At 38.4% G+C, this 23,291-nt stretch overlaps 2 protein-coding genes across 8 annotated transcripts in view; one reads left to right on the forward strand and one right to left on the reverse strand.

Moving 5' to 3' along the window:
- Nucleotides 1–18,608, forward strand: part of Acbd5 (acyl-CoA binding domain containing 5) — a 40,783-nt gene extending 22,175 nt beyond the window's left edge. For 3 of the 4 annotated variants that reach the window (XM_052729066.1, XM_052729063.1, XM_052729064.1), the window contains 5 exons: nucleotides 4,104–4,332; nucleotides 8,103–8,302; nucleotides 11,434–11,475; nucleotides 12,068–12,177; nucleotides 16,668–18,608. In XM_052729066.1, the coding sequence (XP_052585026.1) occupies nucleotides 4,104–4,332; nucleotides 8,103–8,302; nucleotides 11,434–11,475; nucleotides 12,068–12,177; nucleotides 16,668–16,680 (594 nt within the window). In that variant the 3' untranslated portion in view covers nucleotides 16,681–18,608. Of the gene's footprint in view, nucleotides 1–4,103; nucleotides 4,333–8,102; nucleotides 8,303–9,316; nucleotides 9,598–11,433; nucleotides 11,476–12,067; nucleotides 12,178–16,667 lie in introns of those variants that run through there. The other variant, XM_052729065.1, reaches the window with a different exon arrangement.
- Nucleotides 18,131–23,291, reverse strand: part of Mastl (microtubule associated serine/threonine kinase like) — a 46,132-nt gene continuing 40,971 nt past the window's right edge. For all 4 annotated transcript variants that reach the window (XM_052729061.1, XM_052729059.1, XM_052729060.1 and 1 more), the window contains one exon: nucleotides 18,131–22,831. In XM_052729061.1, the coding sequence (XP_052585021.1) occupies nucleotides 22,674–22,831 (158 nt within the window). In that variant the 3' untranslated portion in view covers nucleotides 18,131–22,673. The remainder of the gene's footprint in view (nucleotides 22,832–23,291) is intronic.

Raw genomic sequence — 23,291 nt, forward strand, 5'->3', positions numbered from 1 at the left:
TTTCAAAGTGATATATCCAGTATGCAGAATACAATATTATTGATATTCATGCACAAAAATGCCATAATGAAACTCATTGCTTTTTGTATGCTAACAAAAACTGACGAAAGCAAAAAAAAAAAAAATCCAGTGCATAACTTCTGTTAGTAGCGAATAAGCTTGTTCACTGCTTTGAAAACACACCTGCTGTAGAGCAAAGTGCCTGCTGTGCAAGTGTGCAGACTTCGGATCCCCAGAACTGGTGTAAAGCTGGAGTATATTTGTAATCTCAGTGCTCCTGGAGTGAGATGGGAGGTGGAGCCAGGAGAATCCCCAGAAGCTCGCAGGCCAGCTAGACTGCTGTGTGTAGTGTTGAATGGCAGAAGACCCAGTTTCAGGTGGAAAGCAAGAACAGATATCTGAGGTTGTTGTCCTTTAAATACCGCATGTATGCTGCAGCACTCACTGTTAAAATAACAACCATGAACACATTGGAGTACACACACACACACACACACACACACACACACACACACTTAAAAATACCTTGAAAATGTTTAACATTTACAGTTTTATTTGTGTGTGTGTGGGTGTGTGTGTGTGTGTATAAAGTAAAGTGTTTAATAAGTCTGGGGGATGGATTAGTGGGTAAAATTACTTGCTGCACAAGTATAAGAGGACCTGAGTTTGAATACTCAGTGTCCATCTCAAAAAAATTGTGTGGAGGCCAGCATGGTAATGCACACCTTTAATCCCAGCCCTCGAGAAGCAGAGGCAGACAGATTGCTGTGAGTTCAGTTCATCCAGGAAAGCCATATGGCTTTGTGTGCCTACACCTCTGTACTGTAGGGAACAGAAGAGAGGAAAATCACTGGGGTGATCTGGTTTTCAGCTTTAGGTTCTGTGAGAGATCCTGTATCAAGGGAATAAGGTGGAGAGTGATGTGATAGAGGAGGCTACTGGTTACCCTCTGGCCTCTGCATGTTCGTGCATGGGGGCACATGCCTGCACTGACACACGGGCATATCCAACACACATGCTTTCACACACACACACACATACAAAGAGAAAAAATATACCATATAATTAATTTATATTTAATATTTATAATTAGTATTTTAGAATATTATAATAGTAGAATTAGAATACAAATTATTTTATAAAAACAGTATATTAGAATAATAATATAAATAGTAGAATACTATTACAATAATATAGTGTTCCATTATAATTTATCATATATGTATTTTATAAATATTCTGTGACAGGTAGAATAGAGGTGCAGAGGATAAACTGTTTTTGCTAAAACATTGATTAGTGAAGAAAACTGAATAATCATCAAGCATAAATTAGTTCTTCATATTGACTATACTCCAGTTAGTTAAAACTTTTAGTTCAAGGGCTAGACAGCTGGTTCAGCAGTTAAAAGTGTGTACTCTTAAGAGTGCTTTGCAGAGGACCTAAGTGTGATTCCTAGCACCACACCAAGACAGCTCACAACTGCCCGTGAATCCTGCCCCAGGGGATCTTATGCTCTCTTCTGGGCATTGCTCTTATTTGCAAAAACCTCCACACAAACCCACATACAAGGTACTCAAGATACATAATTAAAAATAAAAATAAAGCCTTTAAAACAAAAAACTACTTTTAGACAAAATAATCTTCAGATTTCATTCAAGATTCAGTGTTGGAAGAACAAATTAAACATAAATCTCTGTTGGGTGTGGTGGCTTACACCATTAATTCCAGCAGTTGGGAGTAGAGGCAGTTATATCCCTGAGTTTGAGGCCATCATGGTATACATAGAAAGTTCCAGGCCAGCTAAGGCTATATAGTAACACCCTGTTCCCTTGAAAAAACAAAAAACAAAACAAAACAAAAAACAAAAAACCCCCAAACAACCAAAGAAACAACAGGAAGTTGGTGATTAGTACATTTTTTCCCCCTTCAGGGCAAAGCTGTAGTATATAGCTCTGGCTGACTTAGAACTCCATATGTATACAAGGCTGCGTTGACAGAGATCCACCTGCCTGCACCTCCTGAGTGCCTCCTTCATGTACTACTTGGACAGTTCATTTCAGTCACCTTTTCCTGTTGATCCATGAATATAGTATTCTTCAGGAGTACAGCCTTGGTTACTGCTTCTTTGGTTTCAGGCATTACTTAAGGCTGATAACTTTCAAATGTAGGCAGAGTTTTCCCAATTTGGGAGCTACTTCCAAATTACCACACTGAGGCTTGTATTATTTATAAATGCTCAGCCAATAGCTCAGGATTATTACTAACTAGTTCTTACAACTTAAATTAACTCATTTCTATTAATCTACATTCTGCCGCATGGCTCATGGCTTTACCTGTCCTCCAGCATGTCCTGCCCCCTCTGTGACTGGCTGATGTCTCCTCTGACTCTACCCTCCTTCTTCCCATCATTCTCGGTTTGGCTTTCCTGCCTAACTTCCTGTCTGGCTACCGGCCTGTCAGCTTTTTATTAACCAATGAGAGTAATATATATTCACAGTGTACAGAAGGATTATTCCACAGCAATCAAAGTTATAAATTCAGTGTTTTCTCTCTTCTGAATTCTAACTGCCTACTCTTTGCCTGGTATGATGGTTAGCTTTGTTAACTTGACACAAGCTAGAGTCATTTGGGAAAGGGGACTCAGTTGAGAAAATGTCCCCACCAAAATATCCAGTGGGATATTTTCATCATTATAATTGATGTACATGGGCCCAGATTTACTGTGGACAGAGCAATCACTGGATTCATGGTCCTGGATGGTATCAGAAAGCAGGCTGAGCAAGCCATAAAGAACAAGCCAGTAAGCAGCATTCCTTCATGGGTTCCTGCCTCTAGGTTCCTGCCCTGACTTCCCTCAGTGATGACTTATAAACTAACTGTATGGTGAAATAAACCCCTTCCTTCCCAAGTTGCTTTTGGTCATGGTGTTTTTAGTACACTACAGAAATCCTAACTAAGACACTAAAGGTTTCAGTTTTTACTTACCTGTATCTGAACCATTATCTTCTTTTTGTTCTCCTACAGCCTAATCTCCTGTATTTATCTTAGTATATCACCAAACTGTTTGGTCCTCAGAGCTTTCCCTTCTCTGGCTCTCCATGCTCAGTTTTTTAAGACCAGTACTGTTCTGTTGTAAGTTCTCAAACATCTTCCGTCCCAACTACATTGATGGTCCATTGTCATTGTGAAGCCTTTGATTTGGCTTATATTCATTTGTTCTTTATTGTTTTTGTGTTGAATCAGGGACTGACTGTGTAGCTTTGGCTGGTCTGGAACTTACTATGTAGACCAGGCTGTCTTCTAACTCACAGAGATCTGCCTGCATCTGCTTCTGAGTACTGGAATTAAAGGCGTGCGCCACCATGCCTGGCCCATGCTCATTTGTTCTTAGTTGAAGTTCTATCATCATTGTTTTTGGAAGCCTTTCCTGACCAAGCCTCTACCCAGTTGCAGTAAGGGTTGGGAATCTGTTTTATTGACTGCTGTAGTAACTGCTCCATACTGTTTTCATACCGCTTATCAGACAATGCAGCAGCAGTCTCTTCTGACTCCCTTACTAAGGTTGCGAGTAAGGAGCCCCTTTCCTTAGAGTTGCCTAGAGTTGAGTATAGTAACTTAGGTAAGCCTGTTGTTATATCTTGGGGTAATTGATTGACTCTTGGGAAACCTTACATGTTGTTCATAGAGGAAATCATGCCTATCTCAATATTTCCTGTATATGGGAAGCTGAGTACATGTTGAAGGATATTTTAAAGAAAGGAATATTTTCAGCAGGAACATGAAGGGACCATTTTAGAAAAACAGCATTTAAGGCTGGAGAGATGGCTCAGCGGTTAAGAGCACTGGCTGTTCTTCCAGAGGTCATGAGTTCAATTCCCAGCAACCAATGGTGGCTCCCAACCCTCTGTAATGAGATCTGGCGCCCTCTTCTGGCATGCAGGCAGAACACTGTATACATAATAAATAAATCTTTTTTTAAAAAAAGGAAAAACAGTATATTACCATGAAAACTTTTGATATATCATTTATATTTGTAAATTTTAACTGTCATTTTAAATTTGTAGTCTTTAGACAGCTTTATGTCAATCAATGGACACTTTTAGTATTACTTAGGTGGTGATCCCAGTCAGCACTTGGAAAATTCTGGTTTTTGTGAAGACGCTCAAATATCTCCCGGAAATGGCAGCATTGGGAAAATGCGGATGGTAGCAGTCGAGGGAAAAGGAGAAGTGAAGCATGGAGGAGAAGATGGCAGAAGTAACAGCGGAGCGCCACACCGTGAGAAGAGAGGAGGAGAAAGTGAGGACTTCTCTAATGTCAGAAGAGGGAGAGGTCTGTATTCCCCGTTCACTGATCCATTTCCCTTTCTGAGAGTCTCATTATCTAGCTCTGGCTGGCCCAGAACTTGTAGTGATCCTTCTACCTCTGGCTGCCAAGGGTTGGTGTGGCAGTGCTCAGCTTTATTTTTTTAATCTTTTGTGCAGTTTTTTATAAAATAACATTTATTTGTGTGTGTGTGTACATGTACATACTCTACATGTAATGGCATGCATGTGGAAATCAGAGGACACTGAGGTCATGAGGCTCGGCAACATGTCTTTTCCTGCGGATCCGCCTTGGCAGCCCATTATGCAGTGTGTCTAAGGAACCTCGTTTATGCTTTCTTTGTTCTCCCTCTGAACCGTCACTGACTGCGCTACCTGTGCTGCCACTTTGAGTCCCTGTATAAGTCAGTCTGAATTATTTATCTTTTCCTTACTTGGGTTAAGGGAGATCATATGAAGCTGACAAATCAGTAAGACCTAAGGAGCACTGCACACTAAAAAATTGACGGTGGTGATGTGGGCTGGCGGGCTGGTCAGCAGGTGAGTGTGCTTGCTGCCAAGCCTGACAACTTGGGTTTGAGCCCTGGGTGGCAGGAGCTATAACTGATTTCAACAAGTTGTCCTCTGGCCTCCAGTGCATGTTTTGGCATGAGCATGTCCTCCACCCTGACACAAAATAAATGAGTGTAACAATAATAAAAAAGGAATAGTGATGTGATCATGGAGCAGACTAGATATGAGTGTGGGAAAAAAGTAAATATATTTGTTATATAAAAATATGAAAGAAAAGAATGATAGAGAATGAATATATAAAGTTGTAGTGTAGAGAGCTGTTTGGTGATGGTGCATGCCTTTAATCCCAGCATTCTGGAGGCAGAGGCAGGTGGATCTCTGAGTTTGAGGACAGCCTGATCTACACAGTAAGTTCTCTGTCTTGACAAACTCCCCCCCCCCAAAAAAAAATTGTAGAGTAGAACAAGAAGTATAGCTCAGTCATAGCTTATACTCAGCCCCACTGTTGAATGAGAAAGGAAAGGGAAAAAGATTGGGAGATAACCATTTGGATAAAGTATAGATATTCTCAATTTTCAATAGGGTTATGTCCCAGTAGATCCCTTGGAAACTGTGACTATTATAAGTTGAAGATGCATGTAGCCTCATTGCCTTCACTGTACTCAGAACACTTGCATTGGCTTGTTCTTGTTCCAAGTCATCTAACACAAAGCCTATTTAAAAACATATACTATATTTCAGGGGTTCGAGAGATGGATGAGATGGAGAGATGGTGGTTAAGAGTATTTGTTGCTCTTGCAAAGGACCTGGGTTCAGTTCCCAGCACCCATTTCAGAGGGCTCACAGCTGCCTGTAACTCCCATTCCGGAAATTGAGCACCCTTTTCTGGCTCTTTGGGCACCTGCTTGCACATGGTGCACAGACATAAACATTCTCTCTCTTTCTCACTTTCCCTCACATACACAGATAAATCTTTAAAAAAAAATACTGTTCTTCAGATGAAAACCACAATTGTTATATGAGTATACTTTTGCATCATTGTAGTATAGAAAATTGTAGGAAGAATCCATGCAGTCAATAGAAATGTTCATACACTGAATGCATAAAGCAGAGAGGAAAATCAGGAAGGGATTGAGCTGGGTCTCCTAGTGTTCAGTTCATTGAATTTACATAGATCTAGCTCTTTCCTTGTGTTAGCACTAGAATTGCATCAAGAGCTCAAATTAACTGGGGTGTCTGTCTCACTTGATCTTCTGCTTAGACCTCTGACCAAGAGGGTGTGGGAAAGGCGAGAAGGAAAAAACCCTTGGCTTCTGTTATGAGGAAAGATCTGTCACACTTCATTTCTGCAAGAATACACAGTAATAAAAACTGTTAGCTATGCTGGGGATGTAGTTCAGTGCTAGAGTGCTTATCTCGTACATGTGAGGACGTTGGCTCAAGACCCAACCATACACACACACATGCACACGCACATGCACACACACACAGAGTAATAATTGATAATTTCAAAATAATTTTTTTTTTTTGAGACAGGGTCTCCCTATAGAGCCCTGGCTGTTCTGGAACTCTCCATTTAGACCAGACTGGCATTGAAATCACAGAGTTCTGCCAGCCTCTGCCTCCCAAGTGCTGCGATTAAAGGAGTGCACTACCACACCCAGCCTTAAAATAATATTTTTTGTTATTATTTTGAGACAGGATCTCATGTATCCTAGGCTAGCCTTGAACTCTTTATGTAGCCCAAGCTGACTCTGAACTTCTGCTTTTCCTGCATCTTCCCGCCAAGTGCTAGAATTACAAGCATGTACCACTCACCATACCTGGTTTTTGTATTAGCAAAAATTTATAATCACTCTACTCTAGTCAGATATACAGAATGGTTGTTTTAATTACCTCAGGGTTCATATTAAGGAATTTATATAATATGTAAGTGTTTTTTGAATAAGTCAGTGATGGAGATAAATGTTTGTAATATGATTTAAAAAATAGTACATAATTATGAGGTTAAGCCAATTTTTAAATCTGTGCATATAAAAAGGAATAAATGACAATATAGAAAATCTTAGTAGTTAGATATTTTAATATGTATAAGGAGTATGCAGTTTATAATTAGAAAACCCTTTTATGAGCTTAAAATATTTTTAAGGCCGGGCGGTGGTGGCGCACGCCTTTAATCCCAGCACTCGGGAGGCAGAGCCAGGTGGATCTCTGTGAGTTCGAGGCCAGCCTGGGCTACCAAGTGAGTCCCAGGAAAGGCGCAAAGCTACACAGAGAAACCCTGTCTCGAAAAAACCAAAAAAAAAAAAAAAAATATTTTTAAACAAAGAAGGAAATTTTAGTTATTTAATGTTAACTTTTAATACTGTAAAACAACAGTTACATTTTTTAAAAAAGCAGTTTTAATTACCTTTATAGTAAAGAGGGTAAAAAAATTTATTTTTATTTTATGTGTATGAATGTTTTGCCTGCATATTTGTATGTGCACCATGTGCATGCCCGTAGAGTTCAGAAGATAGTGTCAGATCCCCTGGACCTGGAATTACAGATGGTTTTAAGTTACCATGCAGGTGCTGGGAACCAAACCCAGGTCTTCTGCAAGAGCAACAAGTTCCCTTTGTCTGCTGAGCCGTCTCTCCAGTCCCAGTAAAGAGTTTTTTTTTTTTTTTTTTTGGTTTTTTGAGACAGGGTTTCTCTGCGTAGCTTTGCGCCTTTCCTGGAACTCACTTGGTAGCCCAAGCTGGCCTCAAACTACAGAGATCCGCCTGGCTCTGCCTCCCGAGTGCTGGGATTAAAGGCGTGCGCCACCACCGCCCGGCAAGAGTTTTTAAAGATTTATTTATTTATTATGTATACAGCATATATGACTGCAGGCCAGAAGAGGGCACCAAATCTCATTAAAGGTGGTTGTGAGCCACCATGTGGTTGCTGGGAATTGAACTCAGGACCTCTGGAAGTGCAGTCAGTGCTCTTAACCTCTGAGCCATCTCTCCAGCCCCGAGTTTTTAAACATGTACTCTGTACATGAATCTTCCTTATGAATTGTATAAACATTGTCATATATTATTAAATTATGTACAGTCTTCCCTTAACATAGAATAGATTCTTTTAATCCTACTGGTTTATTTTATGTGCTTCCTGATTGCTTTTACTTTACTTTGTTTATTTACATATCAAGGAATTACCAAGGAAAATGAATAATACACTATTTCTATTTTGAAAAGAAACTTTATGGTTAGCTAACTTACTTTACTCTCTTAATAGGGCATAGAATGCCACATTTGAGTGAAGGAACCCAGGGTCGGCAAGTCGGAAGTGGAGGTGATGGAGAACGCTGGGGCTCAGACCGAGGCTCCAGAGGCAGTCTCAATGAGCAGATTGCCCTTGTACTCATCAGATTACAAGAGGACATGCAAAATGTCCTTCAGAGACTTCATAAACTGGAAACACTAACTGCTTCGCAGGTAAGCTACTGAGTTGATCTCATTGTTATCTTCTGTTTTTTGATTCTATAAAGCAGTGTAGAATCTTTATCGATGATACTTGCATAAATAAATTTTCATGTTCAGATTTGCATAAATACACATTTTTGTAAGTTGACACATATTTTAATTTTCGTTAATAAAATCACTTTTATTTGAAGATATTATTTAAGAAAAGATTGGCCTAAAAGATGAGTGTCACTTACATTAATAGAAAATTTTTAGATTGTGAAATTGAGCAGTACAGAATGCTAGGGATATAATTCAGTGGCTTAGCATTCAGAGGCCGTGGGTTCAATCTGCAGTACTGAAGGGAATAAAAAAAATTAGTACATTGAAGTTAGGGATTAGATACTTGGTACGAGAAGAAAATTTTCTACTAAGCCCTGAAGTTTAAAGAAGCACAAAGAAATCTTTACTAATATCCAATAGTTATCATTAAAGAGTCATTCTTATCCATACACAGGGACACATGCCTTTAATTCTAGCACTCAGAAGGTAGCCTGGTCTGCATAGAGAGTTCCAGGACAGTCGGAGCTACATAGAAAGATTCTGTCTTGGAAAAAAAAAAGTCTTGTGTAGTAAACTTTTCGTAGAGGTAAGATATTAAGTTGGTAATTATTTAGGGTAAGTTAATTTTAGTATCAAATTTTTTTTTTTTTTTTTTGGTTTTTCGAGACAGGGTTTCTCTGTGCAGCTTTGCGCATTTCCTGGAACTCACTTGGTAGCCCAGGCTGGCCTCGAACTCACAGAGATCCCCTGGCTCTGCCTCCCGAGTGCTGGGATTAAAGGCGTGCGCCACCACCGCCCGGCTTAGTATCAAAAATTTAAAACCAGAGATCAATGTAGAATGATAGTTTGATCTTCACTATATTTTGGCCCTGTAAGATCCAAGGATGTTAAATCAAACCCTGAGATTCCTGATAACAAGCGGGTCTCTGATTCTTGTCCCTTCTCTTTTTCTTCTGTTTGTTGTGTCTAACTGTGATATGATAGTTTTTGTTTTGTCTAACTGTATTTTATTTGATGTATGTTTTTTTCTTTCTTTTTCCTTTTCTTTTTTCTTTTTTTTTTTTTTGAGGCAGTTTCTCTGTGTAGCTCTGGCTGTCTTGGATCTCAAAGATTCTCCTGCCTCTGCCTCCCAAGTGCTGAGGTTAAAGGCGTGCACCACCACTGCTTGGCTATTGTTATATTTCATTATTATCCCTTAGAAGCCTGTTCTTTTCTAAAGAGAGACAGAAAGGGAGTGGATCTGGATGGAGGGGGAGGTGGTGAAGAGCTAGAGGAGGAGTAGAGGGAGGGAGGGGAAATTGTAATGATATATTAGAAAAGAATCTATCTTCAATAAAAAAACAATTAACCCATGAAAATTAAGTACAGTAGAGACTGAGGGTGTAGCTTAGTGTTACAATGTTTTCCTAGCATGTTCAAGGCTATGGGTTCAAAATCTAGCACCACAAAAAAGAAAAAGGCAGTGTAGCTAGTCTCTTACAAAAGCCCTAGAAGAATCCAGACATCTTAGACTGCTGGACTTTCTCTTATACAAATTGCTACCCTTTAATGAATAAACCTGATATAGGTGCCAGGAACTGAACTCGGGGACTCTGGAAGAGCAGAAAGTGCTCTTAACCATTGAACATCTCTCCAGCCCCCACCATTTTCTTTTGGTTTTACTATGCAGCCTAGCTGAGCTGGAACTCACTATGTAGACCACGGTGGCCCTAAAGTCCCAGAGATCCGCCTCCCTTTGCCTCCCGAGTGCTGGGATTAAAGGCATTTCCCACTATGCCTTAAGGTGTAGCCTAGGCTCTCCTCAAACTTGTTCTTGTCCTGACTGCTTCTTGGGGAACTGCCATGGCCTTCTTTTGGACTCAATCTACTGAATCAATTAGTGCTGTCCGTATGCACATGGGTGTGAAGCCCTCCCCAAATCATGGACAATGTTCTAGTCACCACAACCTCAAAGAAAAATGACTCTTCCTCTCCAAGCAGCCATCATCTGCCCAAAGCCCCTCATCTATGAGGTGGGACTCATGAGCTCCTCTCCCATTCATGCTAGACTTTTGGCTGGCTTGATCTTGTTCAGGCACTGGGCATGTAACAGCCATTGCTGCTATGAATTCATGAGTGTAATAGTCTTTTCTTGAAGACAGCAGTTCATAGCAGTCCTCCTCATCCTCTGTAGTTCTCAGACATGTTTGCAAATCGATGGCTTGTGTGGAGACTAGATTAAGCAAAGTTGAGGAGGTGATAAGGCTAAAAGAAGTTAAGAATTTAGATTGAAAAGTACTATAAATATATGAAGATTATATATATATTATGAAATGAAATTGTGGAAAGAGTAGATACAATTTAGATAATTTTAAAAAATGAAATAGTATCTCATGTATCCCATGCGACCTCAGTGTAGTCAAGGATGACCTTAAACATCTGCCCTCCGGTCTTTATCGCCTGAGTGCAGGGATTATAGGTGAACCAGCTCTTGGTTGATATGTTCTGGGGATTAAATACAAGCGATTTGTGCTTTCTTGGTAAGAACTCTACCAGTTGAACTACATCTCCAACATTGACTTGAGGTTTTATTTTTATAATTTCGTAGAGTTTGAACTATATAAGCAGTATAAGGAAGGGATTTGTATACCTCACAGGTTTAGGGACCTTGTTCATTCGTCAGTGTGGGTGGGCTTTAGTGTAATCAAAATTTAACACAAAAAGAGAGACTAAACTACTTATTCTACTTCCTTAAAAAATAGGAAGTAGAAAAACTGTTAAGTGGGCTACAGTTGTAGCTCAGTAGGTAGAGTGCTTGCCTAGCCTGCCTGAAACCCTGGGGTTTGATTACCAATACTGCATAAACCAGGTGTGTGTGTGTGTGTGTGTGTGTGGGGGGTGATGACATGGGGCGGCTAATAAACCAGGTGTGCGGGCAGTGTAGGGTGTGATGAAGTGGAGGCAGGGAGGATCAGAAGTTCAAGTTCAACTACATTGGGAGTTGTAGGGCCAGCTTGGGCTAGAGACCCTTTCTCAAAATAGAAACACACAAACAACCCCCCTCTCCCATTATACCTTTTTTTCATTCTTTCAAAGTTGTTACTTTTCATTTGTATTTAAAGGCGAAATTATCGTTGCAGACAAGTAATCAGCCCTCCTCACAGGTAAGAGTTTTAAGTAAATTATAATATATTTACATTTTTTGAGATACTTAAGTCATTTAATATGAAATCTACCTTTTAGAGCATTGAAGCTAAAAATACATTTGGGGATGTGTCTCCTTTGGTCTTTGCCCACTCTTTTCCTTGAGAGTGCTGTACTGTATTTTATAATAAACTTATTTCCTATCATAAAAAAATTGAATGTGTTTATTTAAGTTTTAGAAGTCTGCTTTCTGAGCATAGAGTAATCTGTCAGAGGAGAGATTTGTTATTAGTTTTAATTTTTATGCATTATGTATTACGAATGTCTTCAAAGAGGTGAGATTTGTTATTAGTTTTAATTTTTATGCATTATATTAAAAATGTCTTCAAAGCTTGGTTATGGTGTCTCATGCCTTTAATCCCAGTACTCTGGAGGCAGAGGCAGGAGAATCTCTGTGAGTTTGAGGCCAGCCTGGGCTACAGAGCAAGTTCCAGGATAACCAAGGGTACACAGAGAAACCCTGCCTTGAAAAACAAAACAAAACAAAAATGTCTTCAAGTTTCTCCATGCAATATTTAAGAGATAAATGACAAGCATATTTTATTTTCCCAGAGACCATCTTGGTGGCCCTTTGAGATGTCTCCTGGTGCATTAACTTTTGCTATTATATGGCCTTTTATTGCCCAGTGGTTGGTGCATTTATATTATCAAAGAAGGAGAAGGTAATAATAAGTTTTATAATTGAAATAGTGCACGAACTCTTATAACTTGTAGTAGATGTAACTTGCAGCAGTCGTTAAGGCAATAGGTCTACTTTATAGATGCATTGCCATTCTGAACATCTGCTGATCCTGAGACTAAAACTACCTTGGAAAAGGTATCTGTGGATTTCTGTGTGCTTGTAAAAGGTAAACAGTGTTTTCACTCGGATCTGTGATGGATTTGTACACCTTTAATTTATGTAACATGACAGTGACTGTATGCTTTGTAAGTTTTATGGCTTGTTGAAAACATGGTGCTCTAAAAGACTCTTTATTTCTAGAGAGCTTTAATAGAATTTTAGAAGCAGCAGTCACTGTTTTGGTAGCTCCCATCCCTTTAAAATTGTTTATATGTATGCTCTTTGGAGATACAGACCTTAACTGAAATGACTTCTACAATAGTTACATATTTTAGGTGTGCTTCAACCCCCCTTTTATTTTTTATTATTTTTATTTTCTTTGGGGTATGTTGAGTGTAGAGCCCAGGGCCTCATACTAGGCAAACGGTCCACCACTGAGATGAGATGTAACTTCCAGCGCGCCCCCCCCCCCCCCAAACTTCTTTTCTTGTTTCTTTGGTGGAAAGCCAGTAGTTAGGGCTGTGGAGATAACTAGTTGTACAGCAAGCATGAGGGACCTGAGTTTTATTTTCAGTACCTACAGAGCAGAGCTGGGCATGGCCACACATGCTAAGGAGGCTGCTACAGGGTGGTAAGGGGCTTGCTGCTCAGCCAGCCTGGTCTACTTGGTGAGCTTCACTGCCTCCACTAAAACAGAGGTTCTCAACCTTCATACTGCTGTGACCCTTTAATACAGCTCTTCATGGTGTGGTGACCCCAACCATAACATATTTTTGTTGCTACTTCATAACTGTAATTTTGCTACTGTTATGAATCATAATGTAAATATCTGTATTTTCCAGTAGTCTTAGGCGACACCTGTGAAAGGGTTGTTTGACCCTCAAAGGGATTTTGACCCACAGGTTGAGAACCACTGCTCTAAAGCATGGATAACCTCTAAGGCAGTGGTTCTTAACCTGTCACAGCATTAGGAAAGTCGAGAACCACTGCTCTAAGGAATGATAGCTGATGACCTATGCTTCTATGTGCATTCAGCACATACACATGCACTACACACACGTGATCGCATGCACACATGCACACATATATACACAAAATACATAAAAAGAAGGTAGTTGAGAAATTTGGCATAGAACAATAATTATTTATTTTTTTAACTTAAGATTGAAACAGCTTACCACATCATGAAAGGTTAAAAAAAAAATGGTAAATCCAAGCATTATAATCCATGCCTATAATCTCAGCATTTGTGAGGTGGAGACAGGAGGATCAAGAGTTCCAGGCTAGCCAGTTACATAGTAAAACCCTGTCTTACAAAAACAAAGTAGAAGAAAAATTGTTTTAGCAGTTACAGAAAAGTAGATTTTTTTTTTTTGTTTATTTCTCTTTGTTCTTTGTTCTTTGAGCTTGAGTTTCAGTCTTTGCTTAGGCTGGCTTGAGTGCAGGCTGGCTTTGAACTTGCAGTGGTATCCTGCCTTAGTCTCTCGAGTGCTGGGATTGTAGGCCTGTGTTGTCACGCCCCTTTGAAATTGGACTATTTCTGTAAAATTACTTCAGTAATTCATTTACTTTAGTACTTCATTGCTAGCGAAGTCTAGTAAAGGAGGCTCACCGTTTCTTTTAAGTATCCCTTTTAGTTGTTCAGAGATGGAGAAACAACCGTTTCTGCTTTATTATTGAGTTTTTCACTGTTAAGTGATCTTTCCAGTTGCAAATTTTTCAGTACAGTGTGTTTTAGTGTATGTTTAAACACAGTTTGCTTACGTATGTGCCTGATAGTCCTGGGTTGGAGGCAGCAAAACCAAGTTTAAAAGGAAATGAGTTTTAGGCTTGAGAGGATTTAGGTATCTTAATCTTAATCTAGCAGTTTTTTCTAATTTTTATTTTATTGAAAATAGATTTTTTTGTATAATATATCCTGATTATATTTCCTGTCCCTCTATTCCTCCCAGTTCCTGCCCACCTCCTTTCCCTTCCAGATCTACTTCCTTTCTGTCTGTCATTAGAAAAGGACTTGTAGGAAATAACAAAACCAAATATGACAAAATAAGTATAAGATGAAGCACAAACTATCATATCGAAGTTGGATAAGGCAATGCAACAGGAGGAAAAGAGTCCCAAGAGCAGGCAAAGAAAGACTCAGAGACCTGCTCGTTTTCACAGGGTCTACTTTTTTTGAGGCAGGGTCTCATATAGTCCTGGGTGGCCTCCACTCCCAAGTACTGGGACAGAAGACAACATTGAAGCTGTTAATGTGACAGAAGGGTATTTCAACCACTCTCAGCCTTCTCGGACTCCTACATTCAGTTTGTTGGGGACAGTGAGCCTATCAGTTAGAAACACTGTAGAGCTGGGTGGTGGTGGGGCACGCCTTTAGTTGCAGCACTCGGGAGGCAGAGGCAGAAAGATCTCTGTGAATTCGAGGTCAGCCCTGTCTACAGAGCGAGTTCCAGGTCAGCCAGGGATATGCAGAGAAACCCTGTTTCTAAAAATAAACAAAAGAGTAGGAATGGGGAGGTCTCAAGAGGAATATTCTTTAGCCTGGGGGGAGGCATGTATAAGGTACTGACATAAAGTCAGCCCAGGGGAACTGGGCATAATGATTTCTACAGAGGAGAGAATCTGTAGCAAGCACCAGGCATTTTAGCATTTTGAGTGCCATTAGATAGGGAGGCTTTACAGTAGAGGAACCTCCACATACAGTCCTCATAGAGTTTAGCAGGTGATTGGAAGATTGAATTGTTATTCCTTTTTCTGCGATTTTTCTTTTAATAATACACTACATCCTCTGTTTTGTAAGTTAATTAAAGACATTTAGGTACACAAAACAAAGATTCCATTAAAAACTTGAAAAACATTCTGAAGTTTTGAAGATCATGATTGATATTTATTGGCACTTTGGAAGATTGGGAGATCAAGAAGGAACTAAATTGCTGCTTTGCAAAGGGCTGTGTGTAGCAATCTGCATCATGGGGTTCTTAATAAGTGTAGTGAACTGTGCAGGCACCCTCCAGCTACCATTTCTGCTACATCTTCGCAAGCAGTTATCTTCAGAACCACCCACATCTCTTTGTCAGGCATTTCAATTTTTTTCTCCATGGGCATTTTGTTCCTGATGTAGAGACCCCCTGTTGTTTAAAATCTGATTATTTTTTGTTTTGTTTTGTTTTTTGTTTTTCGAGACAGGGTTTCTCTGTGTAGCTTTGCGCCTTTCCTGGATCTCGCTCTGTAGACCAGGCTGGCCTTGAACTCACAGAGATCCGCCTGGCTCTGCCTCCCGAGTGCTGGGATTAAAGGCGTGCGCCACCACCGCCCGGCTAAAATCTGATTATTTAAAATGCCACTCATGCCAAGGAAGTGTATATAAGAAGTTTTCTACAGAACTTAAAGCACCCGAGTGTTTAAAATATTACGCCTGTGGCTAGAGAGAAGGCTCAGCTGTTAAGAGTATATACCATTCTTCCAGAGGACCCTAGTTTGGTTCCCAGCACCCATGTTGGTGCCTCACAACTATCCCTAACTTCAGGGGATCTAATGCCTTCTTCTGGACTCTGTGGACACCCGAAGTCATGTGCACATGTTTCCCCCCTTTAACACATAATTAAAAATAATAAAATATTACTGCCAATGAGTTGCATAGTTAAGAGTATGTCTAGAGAGAGGAATCAATCTGTAATGGAAGTTCCAGGCAGTTTGGCATCCTGAGTCAGCTGTATATTCTTTCCAGCTGTGGGGGCTTTTGCAAATCATGTATTGATGGTTGTGCTCTGAACTAGCAAGACTACCCGTATCTGGTAGCTTGCTCTACTTTAATTAAAACTGTCACATATATCCATTTTTTTGAGGTGTATGTTGAGGTGTATGTTTCTCCACCCCCCGCCACTGAACTGAACTAGGAGCCTGCCATATTTAACCTCTGAATCCCTGGTACAGTACCTGAAAATAAGTCTGCATTGCTAAACTTTTTTGTTTCATATTTTCATTTTCATAAAATTATGAATTCCCCCAAGTATTAACTGGATAGTAGCCAGTTAGAAAAGTATGAGAATTAGAAGGCAAAAGGAGAGAGATAAATTGAAATTATTTATTAAAAACTACTTGAAGGCTGTTATATAATAGCTTGGTATACTGCATATACTTAGCACATGAAAGGCCCTGGGCAATCAATAAATACACAGAAAACTGTTTGATAATTTTGGTGCCTTTCCTACCATGCTAAGTCACATGAAGTAACTTCCTAATGATCATTTGTAGTTTTATAGTTTTATCTTGAATTTGAATGTTGTGTCCAGAAAATTCTTTGGTATCAATTTGCTTGATATTCAGGTTGCATTTATACTTACAGGATTTGTTTTTACTTTCTTTTTAAAGAAAACTAAACTGAAGAAAATCACATTTTACTCAAGAGGACTTCTGGACCTGGATGACCTAAAATATGAAATGGATTGTAGATTTCACAAGAAAATCTCAGTTTGTGATGATTACATTTCTTTTTTGTCCAATAGTTTGGTTTATATATATATATATATATATATATATATATATATATATATATATATTCTTTGCACTACACAAATGGTAACATTTTAAGGACTAATATTGCTGATACTTGAAAAATCAATCTCAGTTAGGTTTTAAGTGGCATAGTTAGACTTACTCTTTTTGAGCTTGAAGGACATTAAGTTATTAATTATTGTTTAGTAACAGGTTTACCTGACTTTCTCCCATAAGAAATATAAACTGCTTTTATAAGGCACTGTTATGATTATAAGATAAGATTTATAATATTTACTTTTCTAAATTAAACACAAGAAAGAATTCAATACAAGAGTAGATTTAAATAAGGTTAAATCAATTTTGTATCAGTCACTGAACTGTCAGCCAGGTAGCAGAAAACAGATGGAAGAATCCTCTACGTTTTTTGTGGTGTGCAGAGTCTTGGGATTTCACGACTCAGAAAATCATTGTCCTTTGTACTGTGGTTACTTTTTACAAATGATTCGATTCATTGAACAGACTTAACTTGATGATGGAAATGATGGAGAATAGGCCTAATATATGTGTAAAAGTGTGTTCCAAGCTGACACTGAGAACTAATCAGATTTTAATTCAATCATACATACTCTTACTCCTTTGAAATAATTTTTCTTTAAGTGAGGATATCCAGTGTCTGCTTCATAGGGTGCTTTGCAATAAAATGAGAACTTATTTATACTGTTTTTACTAAGGAAAAACGCATGAAAATCCTTTTTTTTCTGCAAGTGGTAAACTCCAGTTTGGATTCTTAACCTCTTAGTGCCTCAGGTTTTCCTTTGGGGTGTACTCACAAGGTATTAGAAGGACCTTAAATATACAGGCCATCTGTGTCCACATAATCAAGGAATGCCTAACTAATGGAAACTTAAGTTCCTTCTGGCCATTAGACCAAAAAGATTAATTTAGATCCTAGAAGACTGTATTTGAAAAAAATCCTTCTTGTATACTTTCCAAAACCTGTGCTCACTCATATACCTTATGCTTTGAAGATGTAATTCTACTTTCTAGCAAATCTCCCCTTTTTTTCCTTTTGAAACAGTCTCAGTAGTAGCTCATGCTGGCCTCCAATTTATATGTAGCTAAAGATGACCTTGAACACTTGATGTAACGGTCTCCACTTCTCTCCAGTTTCTGGGACCACAGGCATGTACCACCATGGCTAGCTTCGTATAGTAAAAAAAAAAAAATCAATGCATTCTTGATGTATATGATGTTGGGGGTATTAGCATTAGGTATTGAATATTTTCAGTAAAAGTGAAAGAATCCCTATCTAGTATATATGGTTGTTCTTTGAAGAAAAAAGTATGAGAACATGATTTGCTTGTCCCAGATTTCTCTTTTTTTTTTTTAGCTGTACTTATTTTTTAAATTGCATATCACATCTTGGTTGATCTGTTTAAAAGGAGCTACTAGTATTTGCTTAAGATACAAAACAAACCCAAATCTATCTTCTACTTATTTAGAAGGAAAAAAAAGCAAATAACTGAATTATCATAGAGAAAGTGTGGATCAAGAGCTTATTTTTTTTAAATTAGACAAGTTGGTATCATAAAATGATGGCTTTCTTATATAAATAAAATGCAAATCAAGGATGTAACCAGTTGTGATTCATTGCAAGTAGTCAAGATAACTAACTCCTAAGGACAACCATTTGTATCTTATACCAGAATTACTTTATAGTTTGAAAAGCACTTTGCACAGTTCTTGTATATAAAAGATGTAATTATAGGATATAATGGTAATGCTTTAAAACATAAACCTCATTTTAAAAATTGACAGCTATGATATTTTTTTAATGATCAGCTTTTCTGTTTATTGTAAAACTAAGTTAAAAATAAAAGGTTAATGAGAAATGAAATTTTTTTTTATTACTGGTTAACTGTATTGATGTGTACAAAGCTAAAATGAGTGTAAATAATATTGAGTTCATATAAAGTAATCCTGAGTGGCAGGCAGGAGATACAGCTCTTCCACATGCCAAGCATGTGAGGTTCAAGATTCAGTCCCCAGCACCACGCAAAGAGAAGAAACTCATGAGACTAAATAAAACCATATTATGTGTAATTTGATGAAAATTTCAGAAGTGAATTCAATTTAACTCATTTGTCATATGACTGGGGATATTAGTAATACAGTTAAATGAGGTAGGGTTTTAGTATGTAGCTCAGACTGGCCTCAGACTTGAAGCAGTCCTCTTCCTGCCTACAAAGGACAAAGAAAAGTCATTTTAATTTTCCGTAGATGTGAAGCTGGGGATGTAAAGGTATAGAGTAATGTTTGCTTGGACTCCTCTGGTGCTGTCTCTTGGCTCACAATAGAGTTGTCCCCAGTGAAGGAGAATTTATACCTACCTGTATACAGAAGGATAGAGAGGACTGTCCTGTGTTTTCTGTTTGAAATGCCTTTAGCTCAAACTGTTTATGCGAGAGGTATATTTGGAGGTGGCATTCTTATTTCTTCAGATGAGTTGATTTCTGTAGGGGACAACCAAGATCATTTATCTCCTTGTTTTGGTTTCTCTTTAACAAGAGTCTGAATGTAGCTTCCCAACAGGTGTAAATTTAGATGAGTCATTTATTCTCAACAAATATCATTACAGCATGCCTTATCTAGCAGAATTTTAGGTGACTGTAGCTGTATATGCCATGTCTGTCATAGCAAATTGTAGTTTTCTACTCAATTTTATTTATTTCTACTAATTTTATGTCAACTTGACACTAACGAGAGTTATCTGAAAGGAGGGAACCTCAATTGAGAAAATGCCTCTGTAAGATCTGACTGTAGGGCATTTTCTTACTGATTGATGGGGGAGGGCTCAGACCATTATGGGTGGTGCCATCCCTGGGATAGCCCTGGGTTCTATAAAAAAGCAGGCTGAGCAAGGCATGATAAACAAGCCAGTAAGCAACTCTCCTTCATGGCCTCTGCATCAGCTCCCGCCTCCAGGATCCTGCCCTGTTTGAGTTCCTGTCCTGACTTCCTTTGATGATGAACAGTGATATGGAAGTGTAAGCCAAATAATTCCTTTCCTCTCCAACTTGCTTTTTGGTCATGGCATTTCATCACAGCCATAGAAACCCTAAGACAGGGTCCTGTCTTCTCTATTAGAAATAAGTCCAATTCAGTAATACTTCAAGTTTTAGTGTTTTTGAGAGTGCATGTGCCCATGCCATAGCACATGTATGGAGGTCAGAAAACAGCTTACAGTTCTCTCCTCACTGTGTGGTTCCTAGAGACTGAACTTGGGTGCTCAGGATAGGTGGCAAGTGCCTTTACTCACTGAACCATCTTACCCTAGTTTTTGTTTTCCAGAATGTTTTAATTACTCATTCATGTATGTCCCATTTAGTCAGTTGAATAAATGATATGTATTAGTTATTTTTCTATTGCTGTGATTAAGACAACACTACCAAGGCAGCTTATTAAAAAAAACACTTTATTTGGGGCTTATGGTTTCAGGGGTAGAGTTCACGATGGTGGAGCAGAGGTAGCAGGCAACATCTGAACATTCATATCTTAACCATAAGCAGGGGCAGAGCATACTGGGAGTGACCTGAGTCTTTTGAAACCTTAATGCTCACCCTCAGTGACATACTTCCTATTCTTCCCAAACAGTTCCACCAACTAAGTATTCAAACATGAGCCTTATGGGGGCCATTCTTATTGAATCCATCACACAATCAAAAACAACACTGCTGGAACCTTAGGTTAAATAACCGTGAAAGGAGAAAGAATTCTTTTTTTAATTTTAATTTTTTATTCTTTACATTCTCTACAGACAGGTAAAATAAAACATAAATGTGCAAAGTGTTGTTGATTTGCTGTCAATGAAAAAACACCACCAACTACTATGAAAACAGCAACTTATGAGAGAACCAAAAGGTAGAAGAAAACATTTTTACATCTTTGAAAAGAACTGTTTCTCTTCTGTGTACTCAGAGCACACTGTTTCTTGGAATAAATGTATCCCTATGTCTATTCAGCCATCCACTGACATACTTTCTTGTCTAGAGTTCAGTGCTTTCTTCATATAGCCCAGGCAGGTTAGGACCTCTCAGTAGTCCACAGCAGAATTTCATTTTACTATAACCAATTGTCCAGTGATTTGCTTTAAGAAACCACTAGGGGTTTGCTTCTGCAGACTCATTTTTAACTAACTGGGATCCAGAGCTCTCAGAGGCCAGGCCTCCTTGGACTCCTAGTTTGTTAATCTGGCTCTGTTTATTCTAATTCTACAAAGGAATTTGTATTTGTGTTACTGGAGATTGAACCCAGGGTCCTATGCACACTAGGTAAGTATTCTCTACCTCCAGCCTCCAAAGTAATTATATCATTCGCCAGTATATTAGTGCTCAATATTAACCTGCCCATGGCATTTTGATGTGTTAGCACAATTGTTTAACCATTTTTTTTTTATGTCAGGCTTTTTCCCCCTGCTACTTGAAAACACTATAAAAGGATGATAGATTGAGCAAATAGCCTATAGAATATGCTGTCACCTGAAAGTGTGACTCACTTTAAATAAAGTTGTAGTAACTGTATTTTGAATATTTTTATTTAAAAAGGTGACTGGAAAATTTAAGTGGTCATTACTAGAATAAGCAGAGTGAAACCTTTAACCCAAGGATTCCATACCCAGCACCAGTTACGCTGTGTCTTTTACTGTAACAGACTTAGACTTCTCTCATCTTTGCAAACTGTGTTATATCTGGGCTGTGACTAGGTGAAAAATGAAAGTAGAAACACTAAAGTCAGTGTGCAAAAGGTTATTGGTAAAACCTTACCTATGATACATTTAAATCTTAATTTTGCTCTTCTAGGGAAATGCTAAAAGCCTCAATCAGTTTAAGATAAGACGTGAGCTGATTCTTAGTACATTCTTTGAAAGAATGATGCTGACAATCACTAGTTACAATTACTAAGCAAAAGTAGATTATTACTATTTGTCTCTGATGATGTTAGAAATAAGATGTAAAGTATATTTTTTTCTATTAAAACTGAACAAGCTATTAAGATTGCTTAAAGTGTCACATCCAACCTTTCTAGAACTCATAAACAGGAATTATAGAGGGAAGCAACAAAAGCAATCAGGTAGCAAAAGCAAAATTCTATCGATAGGAAGGTAAGCTAAACCCTTAAAACCTTAGTTCTTTTGTCTAGACTGCACTCCGCAAAGTTATGCTACTGAGTAATAGTTTTCCAGCTACCTTTTTTAAGTTTTGCAAGACAGGGTCTCACTATGTATTCCTGACTGGTCTCCAGCTCAGAGATGGACCAGGCTGACCTTAGTCTTGAAATTGCAGTCATACTCCTGTGTTGTGTCTGCCTCCTGAATATTGGGACTTCCAGCTTGCATCAGCATGTCTGGCTCAAATGATTTTGATAGTTATGTATTATCTTATATGACTGCCCCGAGACCACAGTTTTGCAGGCAACCATGTACAAATAAATTTAAATGAAATCATCCTTTTTTGTTTGTTTGATATTAACACCAAAGTGAACAGAACAATGAAATCAGCAGATACAGACAAGCTTATGGCTCTTTCCCTCTGTATAGAGCAGTAGTGTTGTTTTAGGTTATTGATACGTTAGTCTTCATAAAGTGCAGTGAATAAATAATAAGATGAAAAAAGCTGTGATGATTTATATGCAGTTTAAGGTAAAGATAAATTACATATTGTATTTCAACTCTGTAAAAGCTGTTGTATTTAGTAATTAAAAGCTCATTAGCCTAGGTATAATAATGACTTCTATCCTGTTAGATCAATCTAGTGTGAAGGAACATGTTATTGCAAAACCTAATTCTATATCACAAGGTTAAGTAAAAATGACATGTGTGTTCTACAGACTAAACCCAGATATGGTGAGATGCTGAGCATTATTCCTGGCTTCAAAATAGGATGTATCTGTTTCATCATCTGGTTGGGGTACGAAAGGCATTGGTTGGTGCTGCAGATTTTCCCAGTCCACTTCACTGAAGAGAGGATGATGTTTCAGTTCTTAAGAAGGAAATATGTAAAAAACCAAAAACAACATTATAATACTTAAGCTCTGCTTTCAGGAATTAAAAAGAGAAAGTTTTATATATATCTTGCCCTACTTTATTATACCAAATATCACTGATATTTGTTTAATGTGTGTCTCCCTATTAGGCTACATACTTTACACTGTATCGTTTTGCATATCACCTGGTATATTAGGGGGCCTGGTTTATATTTGTCTAGTAAGTGAATAAATGGGACAGTAGAAGTGGATTTTCCTGATGCCATCACCTTCTCACACAATCCCTCATTTTAAGACAGTCTGGCTTACTTCTCCCCTACCTCTGGAGCTCATATGACTAATGCTCCAGTTCTCATTTTACCTCCTCACCTCCCTGTCACATCATGGCAGTTTTTAAGCACCATAAAGTTCCTTTTTCACTCTTTGTTTTCTATACTTTATTTTCCTTCATGCTGA

Source organism: Peromyscus californicus, unplaced genomic scaffold, assembly GCF_007827085.1.
Source record: "Peromyscus californicus insignis strain IS unplaced genomic scaffold, ASM782708v3 Scaffold_8__1_contigs__length_139910024, whole genome shotgun sequence".
Classification (NCBI taxonomy): Eukaryota; Metazoa; Chordata; class Mammalia; order Rodentia; family Cricetidae; genus Peromyscus; species Peromyscus californicus.